General features: G+C 31.1%; 1 protein-coding gene across 2 annotated transcripts; it reads left to right on the forward strand.

Moving 5' to 3' along the window:
- Window positions 1–7,632: 7,632 nt before the first annotated feature.
- LOC109538346 (guanine nucleotide-binding protein subunit gamma-e) lies at window positions 7,633–20,786 on the forward strand. 2 transcript variants are annotated; one of them, XM_019905551.2, is made up of 3 exons: window positions 7,633–7,899; window positions 10,846–11,131; window positions 18,785–20,786. In XM_019905551.2, the coding sequence occupies exons 2-3, from the start codon at window positions 11,019–11,021 to the stop codon at window positions 18,888–18,890; spliced, it is 219 nt and encodes a 72-aa protein (XP_019761110.1). In that variant the 5' UTR covers window positions 7,633–7,899; window positions 10,846–11,018; the 3' UTR covers window positions 18,891–20,786. The 2 variants fall into 2 exon arrangements, with proteins under 2 accessions (XP_019761110.1, XP_019761108.1); XM_019905549.2 differs by having other exon boundaries at window positions 7,634–7,899; window positions 10,917–11,131.
- The last annotated feature ends 543 nt before the right edge of the window (window positions 20,787–21,329 follow it).

Consider the following 21,329-nt stretch of genomic DNA (forward strand, 5'->3'; position numbering starts at 1 on the left):
TATATACAATGTTTTATTTAAAGTCGTGTGGGAAACGTCCGAAACAACGCTAATCGAGAGTTTTTGGAAATCATTTCGCTGCTGTATTGCAGGTGCAGTTTCAATAAAAAGATCTTGTAATATAATGAAAAAGAACGGCTAAATATGGAAAGTCATTAAGTACGAGATACCTGTTCGCCTTGTGGGAAACTTAACGCAATTGGTATTTGGATTTAAATTTTAATAGCCTAGAAGCGGTGGAGTAAGGAACTTTTCGCCGTTTAAATATTTTAAGGGCAAATAAAATATTTCCAAACTAATCCTAATTTATGAATGTTTTTCATTATTAAAATTAGCACCTTGTTGCTTAATTGTCGATAACTTAACACGTTGTCCTTTAGAAACAATAAACGTAATTTGTGATAATGTTTTGTATCTGTAAAGCAAGCGTTTTCTAAGTGCAGAAAAGCTTTCTAAATAGAAAGCTTTATCGAAGATGCACGGCAATCAACAGCAGAACGCTCAAAAAATGTTTTCTGCACGTTTGTTCTTAATTAATATTCGATTTCCACCAAGTGTTTTCCATCATTATTAAAGAAAGGTTTAATCATTATACACTTGCAGTTCATTAGCAGTATTGTACAACTAATAGAAGTGTGTCCTGCCCACTCAGATCTTTCGAAGCAAAATTAAATCAATTGAGAGTACGTTGTACCCTCAAGCTATTGTATTCAAATAACTGAAACAAAATGACACACAAAAAGCTGGTTAATCCAATAATGCTTTTCAATTGATGGATACCGTAAAAGATCCGCACACTCAAATTTGGTTACAGGTAACAACCACAGGTGCTCGACAACTAATTTAGTTTTGGAAATGTACAAAGACAGTGGTGTAGCGAATTCAACAGATAGAATAGTAAATGAATAATTGCTTATTTTATTTTTGCAAATTAAACTTGGAAGGCTCAAAAATCAGTTTAAAAATATAGTTACTTAATAGATTGAAAGATTAGCCGGTATCAAATCTTAGTTTACTGCTTCTTCTTCCAGCTTTATGGTACATTTTCTCCGGTTATTATCGGCATCGTTTCTCATGATGAATTTCTTTACTCAAAAAAAATTGTTATGACCTGACGACTGACCTGAGATGTTTTCAAGTTTTCTTTTAAAGTTATTTAGGTGAACAGTTTGTTAGTAACAATGCATCTAATTTCACAAAAACGGTCAAAGATAGCTAACTGATTATTTCTAGGGCTAGTTTGGGTTGAAGGTTGCAATTATAGTTGATATTGGCAGGTCCAATTAGTGCACATCTAATGCAAAATTCAGAAGAGAAAAGAACATTTTGGAATGTTTTTTAAAAAATCAAACTTTAAGAGACATGCTGTACATTTTTTATCAAAAATGCAATTTACGGATTGTGGTTTTTAGAACGCAGGTTTTTGTGGTTGAAGAATTTAAAGCAAAGATGCATATAACATTTTTACATGCAATCAAGCAAATTGGATAAAATATGTACGTTTGATTCTAATGCCGTCGATAATTTTGAAAGATTTCTTGAACGAGGCTGATTTTCTTGAGCTAAGTCGCTTACAATTATTTTCGGGAACTTGGAAACAAATCACATTTTTTCTTAATATATTATATTATAAAAACATATATTAAATCAACCTTACTTGCTTAATTATATTTTGGGTAAGTTTAAAGTAAAATCAGTTACAGATATTTATGTTATGTATATATTTATTTTATGTAGGTACCAAACAATTCTTTAATGTTAAATATTAGTTATTCTTGTTAAATTCACTAAATTTTCGGCTACACATTCCTCGATATTTCGTCCATAAAATTATGGAATCTGACACTGATTCAATTGGTAACGGCTGTTTCACAGTGCGTTACACAGTTTATCGCATTAGTAGGTACAAACTTACCTACCCTTTATTATTGCTGTAAAACACATAAGCCATGAGCTTTCACTCATACAAAACTTTCACTATAAATAACTGCACATGTGAATTACGTTACAATAAGCCTCGGGAGAAAAAACTATGTTGTAGTAGAGAGTATTCCCAGGAGTGATCAGATGTTAAAATTACTTATCAATGTTTGCATTAAGCTTGTTGAATTATATTAATGGTGTTTGAAATCGCTGATTATTGAAATTTAATAAATCAACTTTGGCATTAGAAAATGGCTGAAACTGTTTCGCTTTCATTATTTATTATTGTCAATATCAATTTTTTTCTTCTAATTAATTGATATGGCTGTTACTGGTAGTCAATAACAGAACAGTTGTGCATTTTTTTACTGAATTAACGAAGCATGTTTATATTCGGTTTTTGATGTATAAAACTTTTGTCTTTTATATAAAATGTGTGAAATGGACATTGTGTGAAAAAGCAGCATTTTGCCTTTCCGTAAGCTTTATATTTGTATTCAAATATACTAGAAAAAACACTGTATATAATTGAAACTGATGAGTTTTTCGAGCTTTTAGTTTGTTGTGGAAAATAATTCCTTCCGGGCGTTTCACATGCCATCAGTAGCCTGCATCTTCGTTCAAACGCTTGTAGTTATTTTATTAAAGAAGTCTGAATTTGTCTATTCATCTTAACAGTTAATTCACTCTTTTAATATTATCAAATTATATCTTTCACGCCCAAATTTAGACTTTTAATAAGGCAGATGAACCTACAATGTGTATTGTAAACTAAAATGTACCAAAATGACAATTCCCCAAATTTTATACTTTAAACATTTATGTGAAATAAGTTTTTACAATCACAAACATTCGAAAATGAAAAGCAGATGTTTCAAACTATTTTAACGATTGAATGATTTTTTCTCAATTCTCAAATTTTCTTTTAAGTTATGGATTTTGAAATTGATACAATCTGTTTGAAATTTGCGATGCTGCCTTAAACTAGTGAAAAATGTTCACTCGACATTTATTTAAAGATTTATTTATACTTTTATTCAATTTGCAGATGACATACATATATCGCGGCCACTTTTCAACTGTATTTTAATATAGTTTGGAGAAAATCAATCAATCTCAATTTACGCCTTAGTCATTACTTTATCGCCAATCTGTCAAGGAAAATAATACGAAAATCCAACAATTAATTTTTTTGCTTCATCTGAACAGATTTTTAATTAAATCAAAAGCAACTTAAATATACAAAAAACCAAAAAATTTAATTGAAAAATACTTCTCCAATTATAATGTATTGCACATGGAAAAGTGAATATAATCTGAATTAGTTATGGCTGGATACGCTAATTATTCTGCTTAAAATTTACATTTCCGTTATTTCAGATCTTTCTTGAAACTACCGTTATAAACTGACTGGGTTCTCCACATGAATGTAAAACTCTTTAATTTAAATAGGTAAATTGTTGCCGTTGGTTTGTGGACATTAAGGTGACAATAACTACACTACATTATCGTTGCATTCATCATCCATAAAGTGTGTTCACGATGAAGGGATAAAATTATTTTAAAAACAAAAGCCGACAACTTTCAACGGAAACACTCGCATGTCTCAAAATGCCCAAAGTATGCAAATTAAATTTATTATTTACAGATTAATTATAAAATACAGAACGTCTAAAAATAATGTACTAAATAGTCGTCATCAGCTCTAATATCTGCTGATAGCAAGTAACCTGACGGTTAGAGAACCAAATACATTTGGAATTCCAGGCGTAATTCGATTCTTACAATTTTAAAATATAATTTTTGACTCTTCATCCCGACGTCTTTAATTACCCACTAAAGAAATCTACTGTTGTTTCAACGTTTTATTGCTGTCCATCTGCTCAATAATTCATTTGGAAAGATTTACTTTTGGCTTTGCAAAATTTGATTAGCACTCAATATTTACTTCCTGAAATTGAAACCCTTCAAAAAAGCAAATAATTTTTGTAGGGTTTCTTTACAAGCGCTGTTTTTCTCAGGTTTACGTTCAGGGTCACTCTATGTGGAAATATTTATATATTTCTTGTAAAAAGTTTTGATTGTTTGATTTGATAGAATCAGAGGTGATTGTTGTATCCAATTTCTGGAAATAAACTTAATTAATTAAAGACCTAAGTCAAAGAAAAAGTACAAATAAAGCCACATTTTATCATGTGTGCGATTTTGGGCGATGTATGAACGTTTGAATACAATATTGAAATTGTTTTCTAGAAATGCCATATAAACGCACGTTGCTACTCACAGTTTAGTGTGGCTTCATTATTGTTGATAAATAAGCATAATGTTTTTCGAGTAAATACACTTATTTTGACGTGATGCAGCAGAAAATGTAATAGTCATAAAACAAGTTTGATGTAATGAAAAATTGTTAGTGTTTGATTATAATTATAATTTTAATTTAATTAAACTCTTATATAAAATTATAGTACAGTTATTGTGACGATTAAACCACTTTCTCATATTTTTACTCTAGTCAGGGTGCAATGTTTAAGACGGGATATAATATAATATAATATAATATAATCACGGGTTATCCAATTCGAGGTTGGGCAACTAAAACCTTGCTATTTGGTATATGTCCAAGGTAAACGTCATCCTAAGCGTTTTCGTTTTAGTTGAAGGTTTGCCATTTTGGAATATGGATCGTTTAACTATCGAAGAACGCGAAAAAATTATTAAATGTTACTATAAAAATGTGATTCTTCTGTGTCAACGTTTAGGCCGTTTCGAAGAGATTCCGGTCGAGATAATCGACCCACAGAGCAAACAATTTCGAACACAGTGGAAAAAATTGAAGAGACTGGATCGGTTACTGATATTGTAAGGCCTGTGTTTCATCGCAACATTCGTTTAGCTGAAAATATCGCTGTTGTTGCTCAAAGTGTAGAGGAAAATCCGAATTCGTCGATTGCCCGACGTGCCCAACATTTGGGCTTGTCTCACGGCTCATTCTGGCGAATTTTGCTATTGGATTTGAAGCTCTATCCATACAAAGTCCAACTGACTCAAGATCTTAAACCTCAAGACCATGGGCAACGCAGAACATACGCGAATTGGGTGATTGAACAAGCCGTTGATGATTTTTCGAACCGAATTTTCTTCAGCGATGAGGCTCATTTTGGGAACCGATTATTTTTGGAGATAAATTGAAGATTATGATCTGGAAGCCATGTGGTTCCAGCAGGCTGGGGCAACGAGTCACAGAACACTGGCAGTTAGAGCCCTATTGGAAGAGAAATTTCCAGGAAGCGTAATTTCGAGATTGGGTGATGCAATTGGCCCGCAAGATCCTGCGACTTAACACCGTTAAATTTATTTTTGTGGGGCTATGCGAAATATCGTATTTTCGCCAACAATCTTTAAACTCTTGAGCAACTGAAAGCTAATATTCGTGAAGTTATGACCAAGATATTACCGGTAATGTGCCGAAAAGTTACAGTTCAAAATTACCACAAAAGCTTTGAGATCTGTAGGAGGTCCCGTGGAGGACATTAAAACTGATATTGTTCTTCACGTATAATGAATGGCAAGGTTTAATCTTTATATTGAATTAATATTTTCTTATCTATCGGAATACTGTATGTGTTTTTTTTAATTCACTTTCCCAAGCATAACATGGATAACTTTGTATAATATCTAATATTCATCGACTTTTCTTCTCCTACCTACTTGCCTCCTACACATACTAAAACTGCAAATGTTATAACTAAAACTATTAACAAGAAATCAATTATATTGATTATGTATTCAACCGATTAATTCAAATCCAATAATTTTAACTTCACTTTGTGACTGGAATCTTATTTATGGAAATATCTGGTTATAATCGAAGTAACATAACCATTGAGATAAGTTAGAATTAAATTGTCTGCGTATAATCTAAATCAGTGACATTTAGAAGTAGCGCTCTAAATAAAACTAGGTAGGTTTACCAGCTTGTCAACTGATAAGATTAAAAATAAACATAAGGAATTGCCTCGAATTAGCTATAATAAAAGTGTTACTTATTTGCGGTTAAAGTCAATTCGACTGTGTGATGGAAAGAAGCTGGTTAAATGCAGTTAACACCTACTTTTAAGTTAAATATAAGTCTACCCGCCGCACTACTTCTTAGTATTTGCTCTTGTACTAATGTGCAATTTAATTGAATTGAACAAATTATATTAGCTTTCGAGCTAATTAATGGATGGATATTTTAAAGTTGTTATATTTGCATACAAAACTTAAGAGCTAAGCTTAAAGCTTAAGAGGGCAGTTCCTCAACATTTTTCCTTTGTGTAAGAATTGTTACCTTTCTAAATCGACCACATTTTCAAATAAGCCTGATGAATCTATTATAGCAGATTTTGCTGAAATATTCCAAATCCTAAATTAAAATAAAAATGTACTTTACAGTTTGGTCCGAAAGTTCTTCCTAGATATGTTAGTCCCGGCCATGTAATTTAAGAAAACTTCTTCCAAAAAAGAAAAAATATAGTTCCGAATTAACTGAGCATTAACACTAAATTCTGACCGCAACGAGCTAAATTAAGTGAGGATTTTGTGCTAGGTACTTCAGATATGTTGGATAAGAAAATTTATTACGTCTTTCCCTTATAGAATTTTTCATTGTTGGTCATACGTAAAAATATTAAATAAAATTCTTCAAATATCGTTTACCTCACGATCATTTGAAGGTTGGCTTTTTAAGCAGTATAAGAGGTATCCATTTCACATGTGGTTTGTCCAATGGCAATATAGATTCGGAGCCTCGAGAATAAATTTCAAAATATTTGTGAAAACTTTAGGGAATTTGGACTCCAGCGAAACGGATAAATGATCTAAGAAATGCAGCAAACGAAATGAGGAGAAGACAATTTATCTGTGGATTCGAAAGGAAGATGCTCAGATAAATATTCGGACACCTTCTTGAGCCAACTTCTTGAACAAGTAATGAGTTAAAAGAGTTAAAAGTATTATACAGACACCCTGATGTTATGTAGAAGATTCAGTCACAACGATTGGGATGTGCAAATCACGGTCACAGACTCCCAAACGACAGACTCGCCAAACTAGCTTGGGAACAAGTATCGACCGGAAAGAGAACACCAGGTAGACCAAGTATCCGCTGGAGAGACAACATTAAAGCCTTTCAAAATGAAGGCCAATAGTGCAATCAGCTAAGACCCTCCCAAGGTTGTAGAGCTTACAGAAGAGGAAGGATAAAGCTGGAAAATGTAACACAAGTTTTCAATTTTTTTAATCACAGCTAGAGTTTACTGACAAAACTGGATCATTTGACCATTAAACGTTTAAAATCACTCGGGACCATTTAATAACGAAGTGTCCCAGCAAAAGTATTTGACTTTATCCCCAGCAAAAGCATTAAAATTTTGAACGTCCCCGGTTTGTTTCCCATCAAGTTTGAGAAGAACGAATTGTGCGAAAGCTTGAAGCATAGTTTTACCTTCGTATATTTTATAGTGCAGATGTTTGAAAGTATTAATTACGGGGTTTGAAACGTATAAGAAATGTGAACTAGAATGGGCACAATTCTTTCATTCAGTTCATTAACATAATTACTTAACATAAATGCTACATTAACATGTAGCATTTTTCAGCAAGTCTAGTTAGCAAGTCCCTTCCAGTTTATCATTCTTATCAATAATACTTTCCACTTAAGCAATCCTACCTGTCTCTTACGGAGTGTTTCATACTGAAGTTCCTTACACAAAATGATAGTAGTAACCGTAAACGGGGTATTTCGATTAAACACCAGTGATTTAGTGGAGTGTATCGTTTTGCATATCTATAACATTTCAAAGAATCGCGAAGGTGCATATATTTCTTAAGCGATAATTGATTTAATTTAAGCTAAGTGGTCGAACAAGGTTTTCAAATTATATTAGCGGATTATATTGGCTTGTCGACCATAGGTTTTTGTGTTGTCAATTGGTAAGTTTCATGTGTTGCAAAGTATGTAAACAGTTTCCGCTAAAACTTTCGATTCGACCTAATTTATTCAGAAGAATAGAGGTAACGCAAATTAAAAATAATCTCTCATTCATTTATTGATTTGTCATTATATGTACATCGCTAGTTTGGATTTTAATTCCTGAATCTATAGACTGATTGTTCCATTTCATCGTGGATGTTTATATTTGCTTCTTATCTGTTTCCTTTGCACATTGCATAAAAACAGATAATTATAACCAAAGAAGTGAAGTAATACAGATCTAAAATTTGTTCGAAATATATTTGAATTAAATCGTAAAAATCTATGTTCAGGTTGTTGATTTTATACATAACATATTTTCAAAAAAGTGGCAAGCCTTTGACGCCACATCTTCAGATTCGTTTGCTGTACGCCGTTTTAAGAAATTAATGTTGTATGTACAAAGTATTTAGCGATAGCGCTCTTGGACTACACCGGTTTTTTCCAGCATCTATTTAAAATATACAGTTTCAACTCTGCTCTAATACGCATTTTTACTTCTTCTTATATTCGTTCGCCATAGTGGTATAATTAAATAGTAACGGAACCAAAAAAAGATTACTTATACGAGGTGAACTATGTTCAAAACGTATATCGTTGTTTTCCTTGTACAAGCTAATCTCTAAGAGGATTTGATTATGCATTAAATAGAATGTAAATTGTTGTTTTAACAAAAGTTAGTTTTTTAACTTACTTTTTTTTTGTTTCACTTGCAGTAACTACCCGTTACTTGACACAAAACACATTAGCATTGAATAAAATTATTAATTATTATTTTATAATGAAAATAAATAATAGTGAAAAATAAGTTTTTCTTCGGTTAAATTGTATTTTGTCAATAAATACAATATGTTCTAATGCTAACTGAATAAAAAAAATATTATTAAAATGTTCCCAAATAAATCAGTTTGAGCTCATTAAAAGAAAAACAGATAAAAGTACCATAAACCAGATAAAAGTTATTTTTGTGCCAAATAGTAATACCTTTGATGCCGGTTTTACACTACGCACTTTTACCCGATTTATTGGTCAATAAATTGGGTCAATTTTTTAAGATTACCAGAGATTTGCTCAAATAGTAGCATCGGGCTGCGATCTATAAATCGTACAATTTATTGTGGACTTGAGAATGTCGGAAATTATTGCGAATTGTAAAAATGATCTGAAACTTTTCGGTTTTATTTTTTGTTTGATATCTGTGGAATGACAATATTGAGAGCATTTTTCGAAGTAAAGTTACACGTACATAATTAGGAGTTTTAACTTATTTTTTATTGTGCTTTAGATCTTGAAAATAGGTGTATGCAATACATGATAGGTTGGTTTTACTGAAACTGCACCAATTTATTGTGAGATCAATATTTAAGTCTAAAGTAGACTAGTAGTATTTATTGGCGAATAAATCGGAAAAAGTCAGTAGTGTAACACCGGCGTTAGAAACATTGATTATAACGACGTACGTAGTAGATGTAACAAGTAATACGACGAAGTAAATGTATGCATTAAATATAAGTAAATTATTTTTTTGTAAAAACAAAAATATTTCAATTTCGAAGATGTAATCAAAATTGGTTTTACTTTTAAAACTCGCTGGTTTTAAGACAATAAGACTGAACAAAAGTATTAATTCTGATGTTTCTTTAAGCTACTTCAATAAAACTAAGTTAAATATCAAACTAGAGCGAGCCCTTCTTCATCTGAATATATAAATCGGCACTATAAATTTTATTCACAAGGTGAAGATAAATTATTTCATTTATATCAATTTAAGAAATTTTCAAGTAACACTTTCGACAACTGAAAACTTATTTCATTTAAAAAGGTTCAGTTTGAGTTATTCTAAAAAAAGAGGAAAACATTCCAAATTTATGCAATAAATTAATACAATTATTTTGCATTTGTGAATTCTTATTTTGCCATTAAATACAATTATTTCGCATTAGAAGAATAAAATTAATTACAATGTACCCAAAAACTCAGTTTCATTTCAGTTCAGTTCAGTTTCATTTGTATCATTCATTCAGTTCATTTGAAGAAAGCATGTAATTAATTTTTTTTCGTTTCTTTGTGCTGAATAGTGTTTTCTCACATTTTAAAAATAAAGTGACTTGAATTATTTAAGACAATTTTGAGCTTCTGCCACCGATACCAAAAAATCCAAAATGTATACATTATTAATTGTTACTAAAATTTCACAATTTTTTTTTACTTTGAAGAATAACAGATTAATTACAATGTGTACCTAATAAAAAAGTACGAAATGCAATTCAGAATGAAAATACGATGAAAGGACACGTTGTTCCCAAATTGCTACAATAGAACATTTAAGATTAAACAGTTTAATTTAAGAAATAAAATTATTGTCTTAAAAAGGTAATTATTAGATAAGTAAATTAGTATAAGTTATTGAGCCTAATAGTATCTTGGAAATGAAAGAAAACTTCAGTTGAATCCCAATATCCATCTCGTACCGAAGTAAGAAAACTAATCGAAATTCCAAATAATGTGGTTAGATTAATTCGAAGGATTAATTCAAGAGAGTTGACTCAATAAGAAATATGACAAAAACACGAAATTAGATTCTAAGAGAATAACTTCCTTTGAAGAAAGATGAGAAAAAATACATGTGAATAGATTGAAAATGTCGTTTTTTTTTAATAAAGCGAGGAAAAATTGAAATAAAGTTTTCTAGTCTAAAGAGTAATTTACAAAAATTAGCCATATTTTCAACTGAATATCCAAAAACTCTTAAAAACACTTAAAGTGAAACTATCCAACTTGGTACTGAGCTCAGACGTCATAAACTTTGCTCTAGATTTATCTCGCCTTGTCTCATCTACACCCATATACATAAAAATAAAAACGAACTATTATTTAATGAAAAGCAGCTAAAATTTCACATGCAGAGCCCTCTTTGGAGCCTTCCCGGCTCGCGCGCGATCATCGATTGCTTCCATCCAATCTGGATTGATTTCAGCCGTTCCAAACAACGGCTGATATTGAAATTTTACGACGACGCCCGTCAAGACGCCTGCGTCGTTATCCTCCGACGCCCTGCTCCGCCTAAGCGAATCGCGTCATGGACAGTGCGTCCCTAGCCACCATGGATAAGGATGCTTTGCGTAAGCAAATCGACAACCTGAAGTATCAAGCGTCGATGGAACGCTGGACACTTTCCAAATCTATTGCCGCGTAAGTAATTAGAATTTTTTTTAACACGTAAAATAAACTGGGCTTTGCGCTGGAAAAATAAAACCGCTTTTTTTATTGCTCACTTGTTTTCTACTGCCTACTAAAACACTCGCAACGTTCGATGGCCGCGGAACTGTAAACTGGGTCTATTTTTAAAGTGGTTTTGTCTTTGCACTGATTAGTCCAGTTTCAAACTACACTTTTTCGCATTATTGTGCAATTGTTTTCCATTAAATCAAGGCATTTTATTTAAAAATGTGTTTATGCATGTTGTGGTTATTAAGCTTGATATGTCAATTGTCAAAAATCACGTCCCTTCCCCGGTTTTAAAGGGTTTTGCTTGAATTTTTTGTGAACATATGTAATGTGTGTTATATAGCACTTTGATATAGAAATTAATATAACTAATATGGGCGCTTTTCATTATTAAAACGTTGTTAGAACTAGCCTTGCTACACTGGAATGTTCCATTTTAATATATATATGTTTTAAATATTTCGTCAAAAAAAAGTAAAAAAAAATGTAGCTCAGATAATCTAATGGCATTTACATTATCAGGCGGTTCGCTTTGTTTTTAAATTCTGAAATATTAATTTTATTATTTTTGTTTCTCGTGCGAAATTAAATTACTGGACTTGGAAATTTAGCTGATGTGTTACAATTACAAAATCCAAAATTTTATATAATATTCGACAAAAGTTTAGCGGCAAGAAGAAAACATCCAAATATAGTAAAGTTTAAAATCAAGATTAATTGAAAGTATTGAAAACAGGGCCTTCCGTTACGATTTTATCTCGAATTCGCTGCTTTAATCAACCTTAGAATCAACTTTGGCAATTTCACTATAAACCGGCGCGATTTTAGACCATTCAGTATGTTTTTATATACTAACTTAATCATTATTATTAATGGCACACTTATGGTTTTATTTACTAATTTTATCAGAATATTTATAAAGTTTGAATCAGAATATTGATTCAATTTTATATTCAGCTGTGCTTTCAATGGATGTGTTGTTTTGCTGTCCGTTTTGTTTTTTTTTTTAACTATATTTAATAGGGTTCAGGAAAACTATTAAATATATTTTTCGAACTCGTCAATATCAATTTGTTTCTTCTTCTGGATTCTTTAGATTCTATCAACACTTTTCGTTGTTTCTTAAGTGCAAAATTAGTAAACTTGCTTTTGCTGTGTTGGTAAGAACTAAAAAAGATTTACTCAATCGTAACTTAAATCTGATGGCCAATATAGTGTTATATTGTTATTAGATTTTCTTTCAACGGGCTTATCTCTACAGATTGCTTAAATTTAATTTTAAAGATCGTCTTGCGTTGAAAACGGGTTTTCTGGCTAAACTGTATAATTATTCCACAGAATTTTAGCGTCTTGCCTAAAATTWTTCTTTAACCCCATGAGGGCGCTAATAATTCCACCAAAAATAAAAAAAAWATTTTTTTAGTTAAGTAAATAAACTCTCACATTTTTATTACGTTATTGAAAAGTAAAATTAATTTCTAATAATTTTGTACTATATGATTGAAAGGTCCTAAATGGTGATTGCGTACATGCATTGATGTATGTGAAAAGATTCAACACAAAGGAAAATGTTTCATTATTTTTCTTTAATCATGCTGAAAGCTAGAAAGCATTTTTAATGAGTTATTATGCTCGCCGTAATACACTAAATTTGCTTTTAAGCTAGCATTTTACTGCGGCTGAAAATTTGATGAATACAGACGAGAAGAGAACATAATGAATGACTTCAGTAAATACTTGGAAATGTTTGATGTTCAGGTACAATTGAAATAATTACGGTAGCAAATGCCTGAAATGTTCGCAAAAATGTTCAGGTAGGTTTTCTGAGTCTCTACTCACATCTTTTAGTGAAAATAATCTGGTTCACTATTTGTATGTAGCAGTTTCCTTACAACTTCTCTATGTACTTTGTCCTTCATTATGTTCAAAACATGCTTTTATTTCAACCTTTTTGTTAACGCAACAGTTATCTGGGACAATTTTATTCGCCGAATTATGTTTCTGAAGAATAGCTGTTTTAAATGGTTTGAACTCTTTAAGTTGAATGTAGATTTGACTCTATTTCTATGGTAAAGGATTTCTTCCTTCTTTTTATTTTCGGAAAATTTACAATTTCCGACTTTCTAGGGCAAACTTTCACTTTATAGTTCTTATAGATCATTTCTATTTTTTGAACAGGAAATATAATATTACACATAAAGTAATGTATTTCATAATATTCGAACCGTCTATACTGTTTCCTCAAAGAAGGGCAGATAGAAAGCAGTAAAAATCTAATTGCAAAGTGTTATTACTTTCATAAATTGGGCAAATCATTTTGATAATTTCTTTACGTTTTGGAATGACGCTAATCCATTAAGCTAAGCAATAATTCGAGCTATCCTCAAAAAAATATTTTTGTGTCTTAGCAAGTTCAGAATGCCTGCATTTATCATTGCAAATTACCTGCAATGTCAACTTTCTTCGAATAAATCACTTGCTCATTATTACTGTTAGGTGCGAAGCTTTAGCACAAAGACTATTTTCACTTTTTATCTTTTTTATCGTCCTGCGGATTTGAATACACCTATTATAGAGTCTTTTTCACGCCTTAGTCAATTCCATTCTCTTTTAAGCTTTATCATTTTACTACAGCTGAGTTTCGAACAATAGTTCACAATTTAGTGAATACTTTCTTGAGATAAATTTAAAGGTTTCTATTGTTGTCGAAGCCAAACAACCTGCTAGTGATAAATGGATATTATCTTGGACGAATGTTAGAACATCAAGCAATGTTCAACAGAATTCGCGATCCAGAGTCTAGACCAATCTTATATGCGTTTGCATACCAAATCCCGCTGCTGGTCCTTTTGGGACTATGAATGAACGACTTTTTGAGACATAGGTATAAGCTGTGGTAGATTTTATCCTTTGGGAAATCGCATATACGTCTGGTTATAACTTAGGCGTTCATTTTGGGACAGTGATTTTAAAACTGCGTTTATAGTAGCATATTAAAACCATATACATATGAGCAATTGGTTTACAAGCAACGATTTACAAAATAATTGGTATTTTTTTCGATAATCGATTTTGATTCGCTGATTTGATTTTTTGTGATAACTTGCCTGAAAATATTTTGTTGCAGTCTAGTTGATACAGGTTCTTTAGCCGCTCGCAATCAATAACATCACCTTGGCGTAGTCCGAAATAAGTAACGAATATTTTATTCAAATGATGTATTAATTGATCAATATTGATGAGTTGCGTTCATTGATGCCAACATGTAAATATGCTGGATAACACATCCTGCCCCATAGTTTTGGTACAACGCAAATTTTGGGCTTAAAACGTTATTGTTAAAACCTTATATTTGGCACTCAATACAGAAACCTTTACGTGAAAATTAACTGTGATTTGCACAAAAAATCGACCAGATTAACAAGCAATTTTTCGCTCAATAAAAAAGTTTCTGCTTTGATTAGTTTGCGCTTTTCGATTCTAACTGATAAAATCCTGGTTTTAAATGCAATGGTACCTGAAACGTCAAAGCATATTGCAGTAGCCCTATTGAAATTCTCGTGCAGTTTACATTCCATAATGCTTTCGAAATCAAACACACTCGGCATATGCGAGAACGTAGGATTTTATGTCGGAAACTGAAAATTATCCTGGTATTTGATCCGAGGCTTATAAGTTGAATTCGCATCGCAAGAGATGTATATTGGGATCAACAAAAACAACTTTTAAATGAAAATTTGTTTTAATATATAGGTGTCGTTAGCTAACAGCTATTTAAACAGTCGCCGAATGAATGAACTGCTTTCTGATAGTTGCTTCTAGCATTTTAGGTCTACTGCTATTTATCCCCATAATTATGAAAGTGGTCTAAGTCATATATTTCTTGTTTCGACATATTTAATGAATTGCATTTATAGAAATTAAAAAAATATTTTTGCATTATGCGACCTATTTATTTAGAATTTTATTATTGATTAATCGAAATTTATTATCAATTTGGAATTGTGTATGAATTTTATACGAAAATATTGTTTTTAAAGTTGGAATTGACTTAAGCCATTTTCAAAATTAACTGAGTGTCTTATAAATGACTTAAAGCGATAAGAACAATGTGTTTTATTTGAAACAATAACTTTAATGAAATAATTGATGAACATTTATTAATTATTTTAAAAAAGTAATCCATTTTTATAATTTCGAGTTTTTAATTTTAACAATCTTAAAATGTTCCTGATAGACTGGAGGAATATATGGTAGTAAACACATATTATATTTATGTTTTTCTTCGATAATGGTCTAGTTAGTTATGGTGAATAATGGAAGTAGCTTAACATTTCCGTATATTTGTTGTCTTCCTCTTTTAGGTGAAAGATCCAAAACGTGAAGTTTAGAATAATCTAAAGAAGTTTTATAAAACATTTTATAAGGTTCATTTTATCAGAATCTCATCCATAATGATTTGTAGCCAAGAAACAAGATTTGCCGCTGAGTTTTTTACTCTTTTTGTTGACTCTTCTAATGATTTCATTGGAATAATGGCTGTGACAGTCGTTTTATCCAAATCAAAATTAATTCCTGGGTTCCAGTCATTTTGGCATCCAAATGTATGGCAAGGCTTAAAGCAGCAACAACGCTACACGTAAAAACTGATGATGGTGAAAAAATACACCGAAACGTATTTTAATTGATAAATAAAGACAATAAATGACTGAAACCCAGGAATTAATTTTGATTTGGAATTGAAACACAGTCAGGAAAGTATATACATTCGATTTATCGAAAATGTATTTCTTCTTCTATAATTTTCTATTAATTCATAATAATGCTAAGGGTTGTATAAGTAATTTGCTTTTTTTATTTTCATTTCTACCAACCTAAAATCACGATCATTCGGTGGAAAGGAATTACCCGATACCAAAAATTTGTGGCCTATTATGGGGTTCAGAAACGCGTCACAGAGTTTTGACTTAGACCACTTTCATAATTAACACTAAATAGTTCCATATTTATATCGTAAAAATTACATTGAATAAATTAAGTCAGCCAATTTTCAAATTAGTTGAAAATGCATATTTTGATGTTACATAAACCTTGAAAAATCAAAAATACAGAAGGGAAAATTTTAAAAGTTGTTGTGTGTTAAAAAAAGACATTTGTTTATTTGATACTTACAACTAAGGAAAAAGTAATCGAACAAGAACTACAACGAAATAACTCCATTTCCTGAGTGAAATGGTAACGGAACGTGAACAGCGCAATAACTAATAGAACGAAATATTGTATGTCTCCAAAGTTTCAGTCAGCAATTGGCCATGGAAATTTCGCAAAGATACCGTCAATACTTGACGTAATATAATGTTTAATGGTAAAAAATATATTTTTTTATTAATAAATAATATTCCAATGTAACATTAAGATGTATTGAAAAAATCACTATCATTACATCCATATCATGTTGCGCTCATTTTTTGAAATAAACTCTTAACTTTTAGATCGTTGCCAAGATGCTGCGTCAAATACGAAAAATACAATTTATTAAAGTGGAAAGAATCCGAAAAACGCTTTTAAATTTTGTTTTACAAGATAACTGTATAAAAATTACCTTTTTATTTAGTAGAGGGAAACATTAGAACTGCATTTCTCTTTTTCACGCATGAATTGAAATTCAGCTTTGTGCTTGCCTGCGTCCTTTCAGTCCGGCCCAGATCGACCTAATCATGCACTTACGGGAAAGTTTTATTTAATTTGAGCCTGATTATGCTGAGAGCAAAAACACAGAGAAGAGCACAAGCTGCTAATTATTAGCAGCCTTCTAGATCAAAGTAGCAAGGCAAGAAACCGATCTTTTTTAATTTCCGGAAGTAATCCAAAGAAACATCTTTCAATTTATTCAATTACGCTCACATCATGTGTCCTGCTTACCAAATTTAGTCTGCTGATTTTCTTTATTTAAAATAATTCTGAATACTTTGCTTCAGATAAACGGCCGTGTTTGAAAGGAAACATTCAATGGACGAAAATATGAGACTGGAAGAACCTTGTGAAAAAAAATTGTTCATTATCAAGGTTGATAATTTTTAAAAAAATTTTAATAAAAAGGCATTTCCAGCACATGATAAAATAATTGATGTGATTTCACTTCGGCGCTGTAATAAATTGTAATTTTTTATTCGAATCGTTTCTCTAAGAGGAAAGCAAAATGCTGGTTCATTTATTGGCTCCTACGGGAAATTTCAAAAAGTTTAAAAGCCAAGTTTAATAACCAATATATCTTAGCAATCTCTTACGGTTTCCAAAAAGCTATGAAATAATAATTCAATCTGTCTGATCAACTGTTATTATTTTATAGTAAATATACACATCTATTGGGAAAATGGATTTAAAATAGTTTTAAGTTATTCAGAAACTTGAGATTAATGTCCCAATTGCAAGGCATTATTAAGAAAGTATATCAAAAAAGGAGGTGAGTCTAAGCAAGTGTTTAGGCAGTGAGTTTACTTTAGGTACAGATATATAACTTGAAAGCCATGAAAACCTGAAGAAATTAAAATAATATATTGAAAAGCCAATAATAAATCAAGCGTTTTTGGAATGGGTAGGTGTTTTTCTCTATCCTCAATTTAAGTCTTAGTTTTATAGAGACTTTTTCTTTTTAATTTGCAAGCGAATTGTACAAATTGGTTGCTACATTGGAAGATCTTTTATGACTTAAATAGCCGCGATAATCATACGATATCTTCTCAACTTGAATAATGAAGAACAAACGGCTTCAATACAGCCGAGAAAATGTCTATAATAATCTATGTTATAATAGACAATAGATATTTACATTAAATACAACTATAGAAATATAATGTCATAAATTTGTGTCTATTTATCATAGACATAATCATCATTTATCAGTCATAAAAAAAATGTAAACACAATTGAAAAATGTCAAATTGATATCTAAAATTTCCTTTCAACCATTTAAAATTCACGCTTAAGTTGTAAAAAGTCTATATGATAATTCAAAGTTAGTTCGTAATAAATTTAATTTTAGTAACGTAATTTTATTGATAAAAAAATGTGATTTTACTCGAAACATKAGAACTTAAAAACTGAGACGCCATTAGAGAAATGAGTAAAATTATCGCAAATTAGCTTGGAATGCCTTTCCGATTTTAATGGTGAAATCCGATTTTAATATCGAACAAAACGTTAATCGTAGAAAACATATTATTTTTCTTAATAAAAGTAACTCTAGGGCTTAATGTTCACTTATTGACCAAAAAATAACGCTCATAACTTGTGTTTAAAATCCAAGATGCAACTTTGCCTTCCAATACTTTTTCTTCCATAACTTATTTAGTTATGGAATATAAGGTTATTTGAAACTTAGATTAAGAATAATCCAATGTGAGCGTGTAAAACATTTGAAGGTTGGTTTTTCAAAAATGCGGTTTAAACCTTTAGACGAAGTGATTCTTCCTCGCTTAGGTTTATTTTTAATTAACTCATTATAATTTTAATAAATATTACCGGCATAAATGAACCTGTAATGGCTCATATATTGGTGCTGAACTGTATATAAAATTGTGTACAACTACAAATATTAAAAACATGTTTTTGTTACAGAATGCGGGAATATGTTGAAGAAAATGAAAAAAACGACCCACTGATTCACGCTCCTGATAAAAAGAATAACCCGTGGGCTGAGAAGGGCAAATGTGCCATCATGTAGAATTTTCAAGAATTTTTTATTAACTTATTTATTCTTTTGTTACCCTTTTTGATCGTAGTATTATTGATAATTAAAAATGTACTAATTAACAGCACTACTTCGCGACAGGCAATATTCGATATTATCCTGAATATTCAAACTTTAGACGTCTTTCCGATTTTTTAAATAATGAAAGAACTTCACCGAAACACTAGCAAAGGTAAATGGGCAAACTATTGTTACCAACTATTGTTATGTAGTTTAAATACTCTGTCTTTAATGCATAGTACTTATAATGGGATGATAAATATTAATATAAATTATTTCATCTGCATTATGACGTGGTAGTAGGCTGTCTACTTAAAATGTAGTTTTTTTTATCCCAATATTTCAATGTCTTAGTTATTTTTGCAGGCAGCTATTATTTATGCTTACTAATATAATTCAGAAAGTCAAATATTATTAGCTGTTATCGTTTTCCTACTTAATCAAATTTTACTAGCATGATAAAATAGTTGTTTTAAGGAAAGACTTTTGTGGTGTGTTAACAAAAGATATGTAAAGAATAAAATATTTGTAACAATCCCCCAACAAAATAGCATTTAACTATTAATTGTGTTACTATTGCTCCCCGAGCATCAAATCAGTTAAGATAGCAGACTTGTTTACATCTTTTCATTTGCATGTTTTACTCTTCACTAGCTCCAGTAAATTGCGATTTTGCGAGATATTGACGTTTGCAAATTTTACATCCACCTCCATTTTTAACAGCATGGCAATTATTTGCTGCGAGCTACTGAAAGCAGTTGCAAGATTCATGCAAATGAACATTGAGAATCAAACATTGTTAGCTATTTTATCTGAAAGCAAGTGAAATAGTAAAACAACGCGTCTCCTAATGGTATTCCAAGTCGATTAACTGGCATCTATTATTGTCCACTCTCAATTCCAAATTAATAACATGTTTGGTTTCCTCAAATAGGCTGTTTTATTAATAATTATTAATTATAGGCTAATTCTAACTTTAAATTTTATAAACTTAAATATAGGAATTAGAGTATGTTCTAGTCTTAAGCAATCTCCAAAGACTTTCAGCAATGTTTTGCCGCATCATAATCAATGTTTTCTCTTAAATGGACTTGATCAAAAGATTACAACAAAAATGGTGCAAACCCGTGTCTAATGAGAACAAACCCCGATTTATACCATATTGACTTGATGACACAAACGTCTCAAATAAAGAGCGTTTGATACGGATCACTCGCCTTTTAATGTCCAAATGGAAAAGTACGTACATTCCATTTGGACATCTCTGTATATTATAACTTAAAATTAATCAATTTGTTAGGAGAGATAGATCAAACTTGTATCGCATTCTAACGAATAACAACTGTAAGCTTTCTAATACTACTAAGGACGATGAGAAAATGCAAAGAAACTCGCTTCTTTGTATGGTCACATTTAGGGTGCAAATATGTCACCACTAGGGTATATTTAATCCCACTTTGCTGATTTACTTCTTCCCTAGCTAGATTACGTCTAATATACTATCGTACTCATTAACCATTATGAGTAAGCTAGATGTAATGTGTTACGCCCTGTAGCTTATATATATGCAGGGTCCATAGCCTTAGTTCAAGCTAAACGGAAAATCGGCTTAGTTTAGGATAAAACCATACAAGTTACCAAACCTAGATATTAAGTAAATTTAAGTATGCACCAGAATTGGACAACTTTCTGAATTACAGAAACAAAACCCGGCTATGACATAAATGAATTGAAGTCGAAACCTGCTGAAAGTCTTAGGTGGTTTTATTTATCCGTATTAGGGTATTTTAAGGAATATTTCACGTATGTAAGTTTATCTAACTAAATGTAATGTACTGAGATAATAAATTACCTATAGGATAAACACAATGAGTTTATTTCTTGTTTTCGTTAATTGTTTATAAGAATGGTTCGCACAATTTCCTTCAGGCTAAACTCAGGCACATTACCATCGAATATAGACGGCGAACAGGATAAAGGGCGCCACAGTGGAAATAGTTACCATAAATGATTTGCAGCAGGTTAGATAAAAGCAATTATTTAAATGGTTTCAAGGAAGGTAGAACTAGTAGGCCAATAAAATTGTGCTTAAAATTATTTTCCATAAATTATCACTAATTTATTTTCAGTATTTCAAGTACCTATTCGATTCATTCCATTTAAAGATTGGATTATTAAAATTTATCTCCAAAGGACGCAAATTTTGGTTTCCAAGTTGTACGCTTGAGGGGCATGACCATTAGATAAAACCCCTGTGGATTTTTTATTCACGAATGTGATCATGAACGAGAATAATATGAGTTTTTTTCACTTTTACAGCATAAGTTGCATCATTAATTATCAGTAGTATTAATTTAATTTGTAAGTGGGTTGCAAACTTATTATCTATGAAATGAGGTTTGTTGTCGTTTT

This window comes from Dendroctonus ponderosae, unplaced genomic scaffold (genome assembly GCF_020466585.1).
Source record: "Dendroctonus ponderosae isolate FM_Combo_2020 unplaced genomic scaffold, Dpon_F_20191213v2 Dpon_F_20191213_2, whole genome shotgun sequence".
NCBI classification, from domain to species: domain Eukaryota; kingdom Metazoa; phylum Arthropoda; class Insecta; order Coleoptera; family Curculionidae; genus Dendroctonus; species Dendroctonus ponderosae.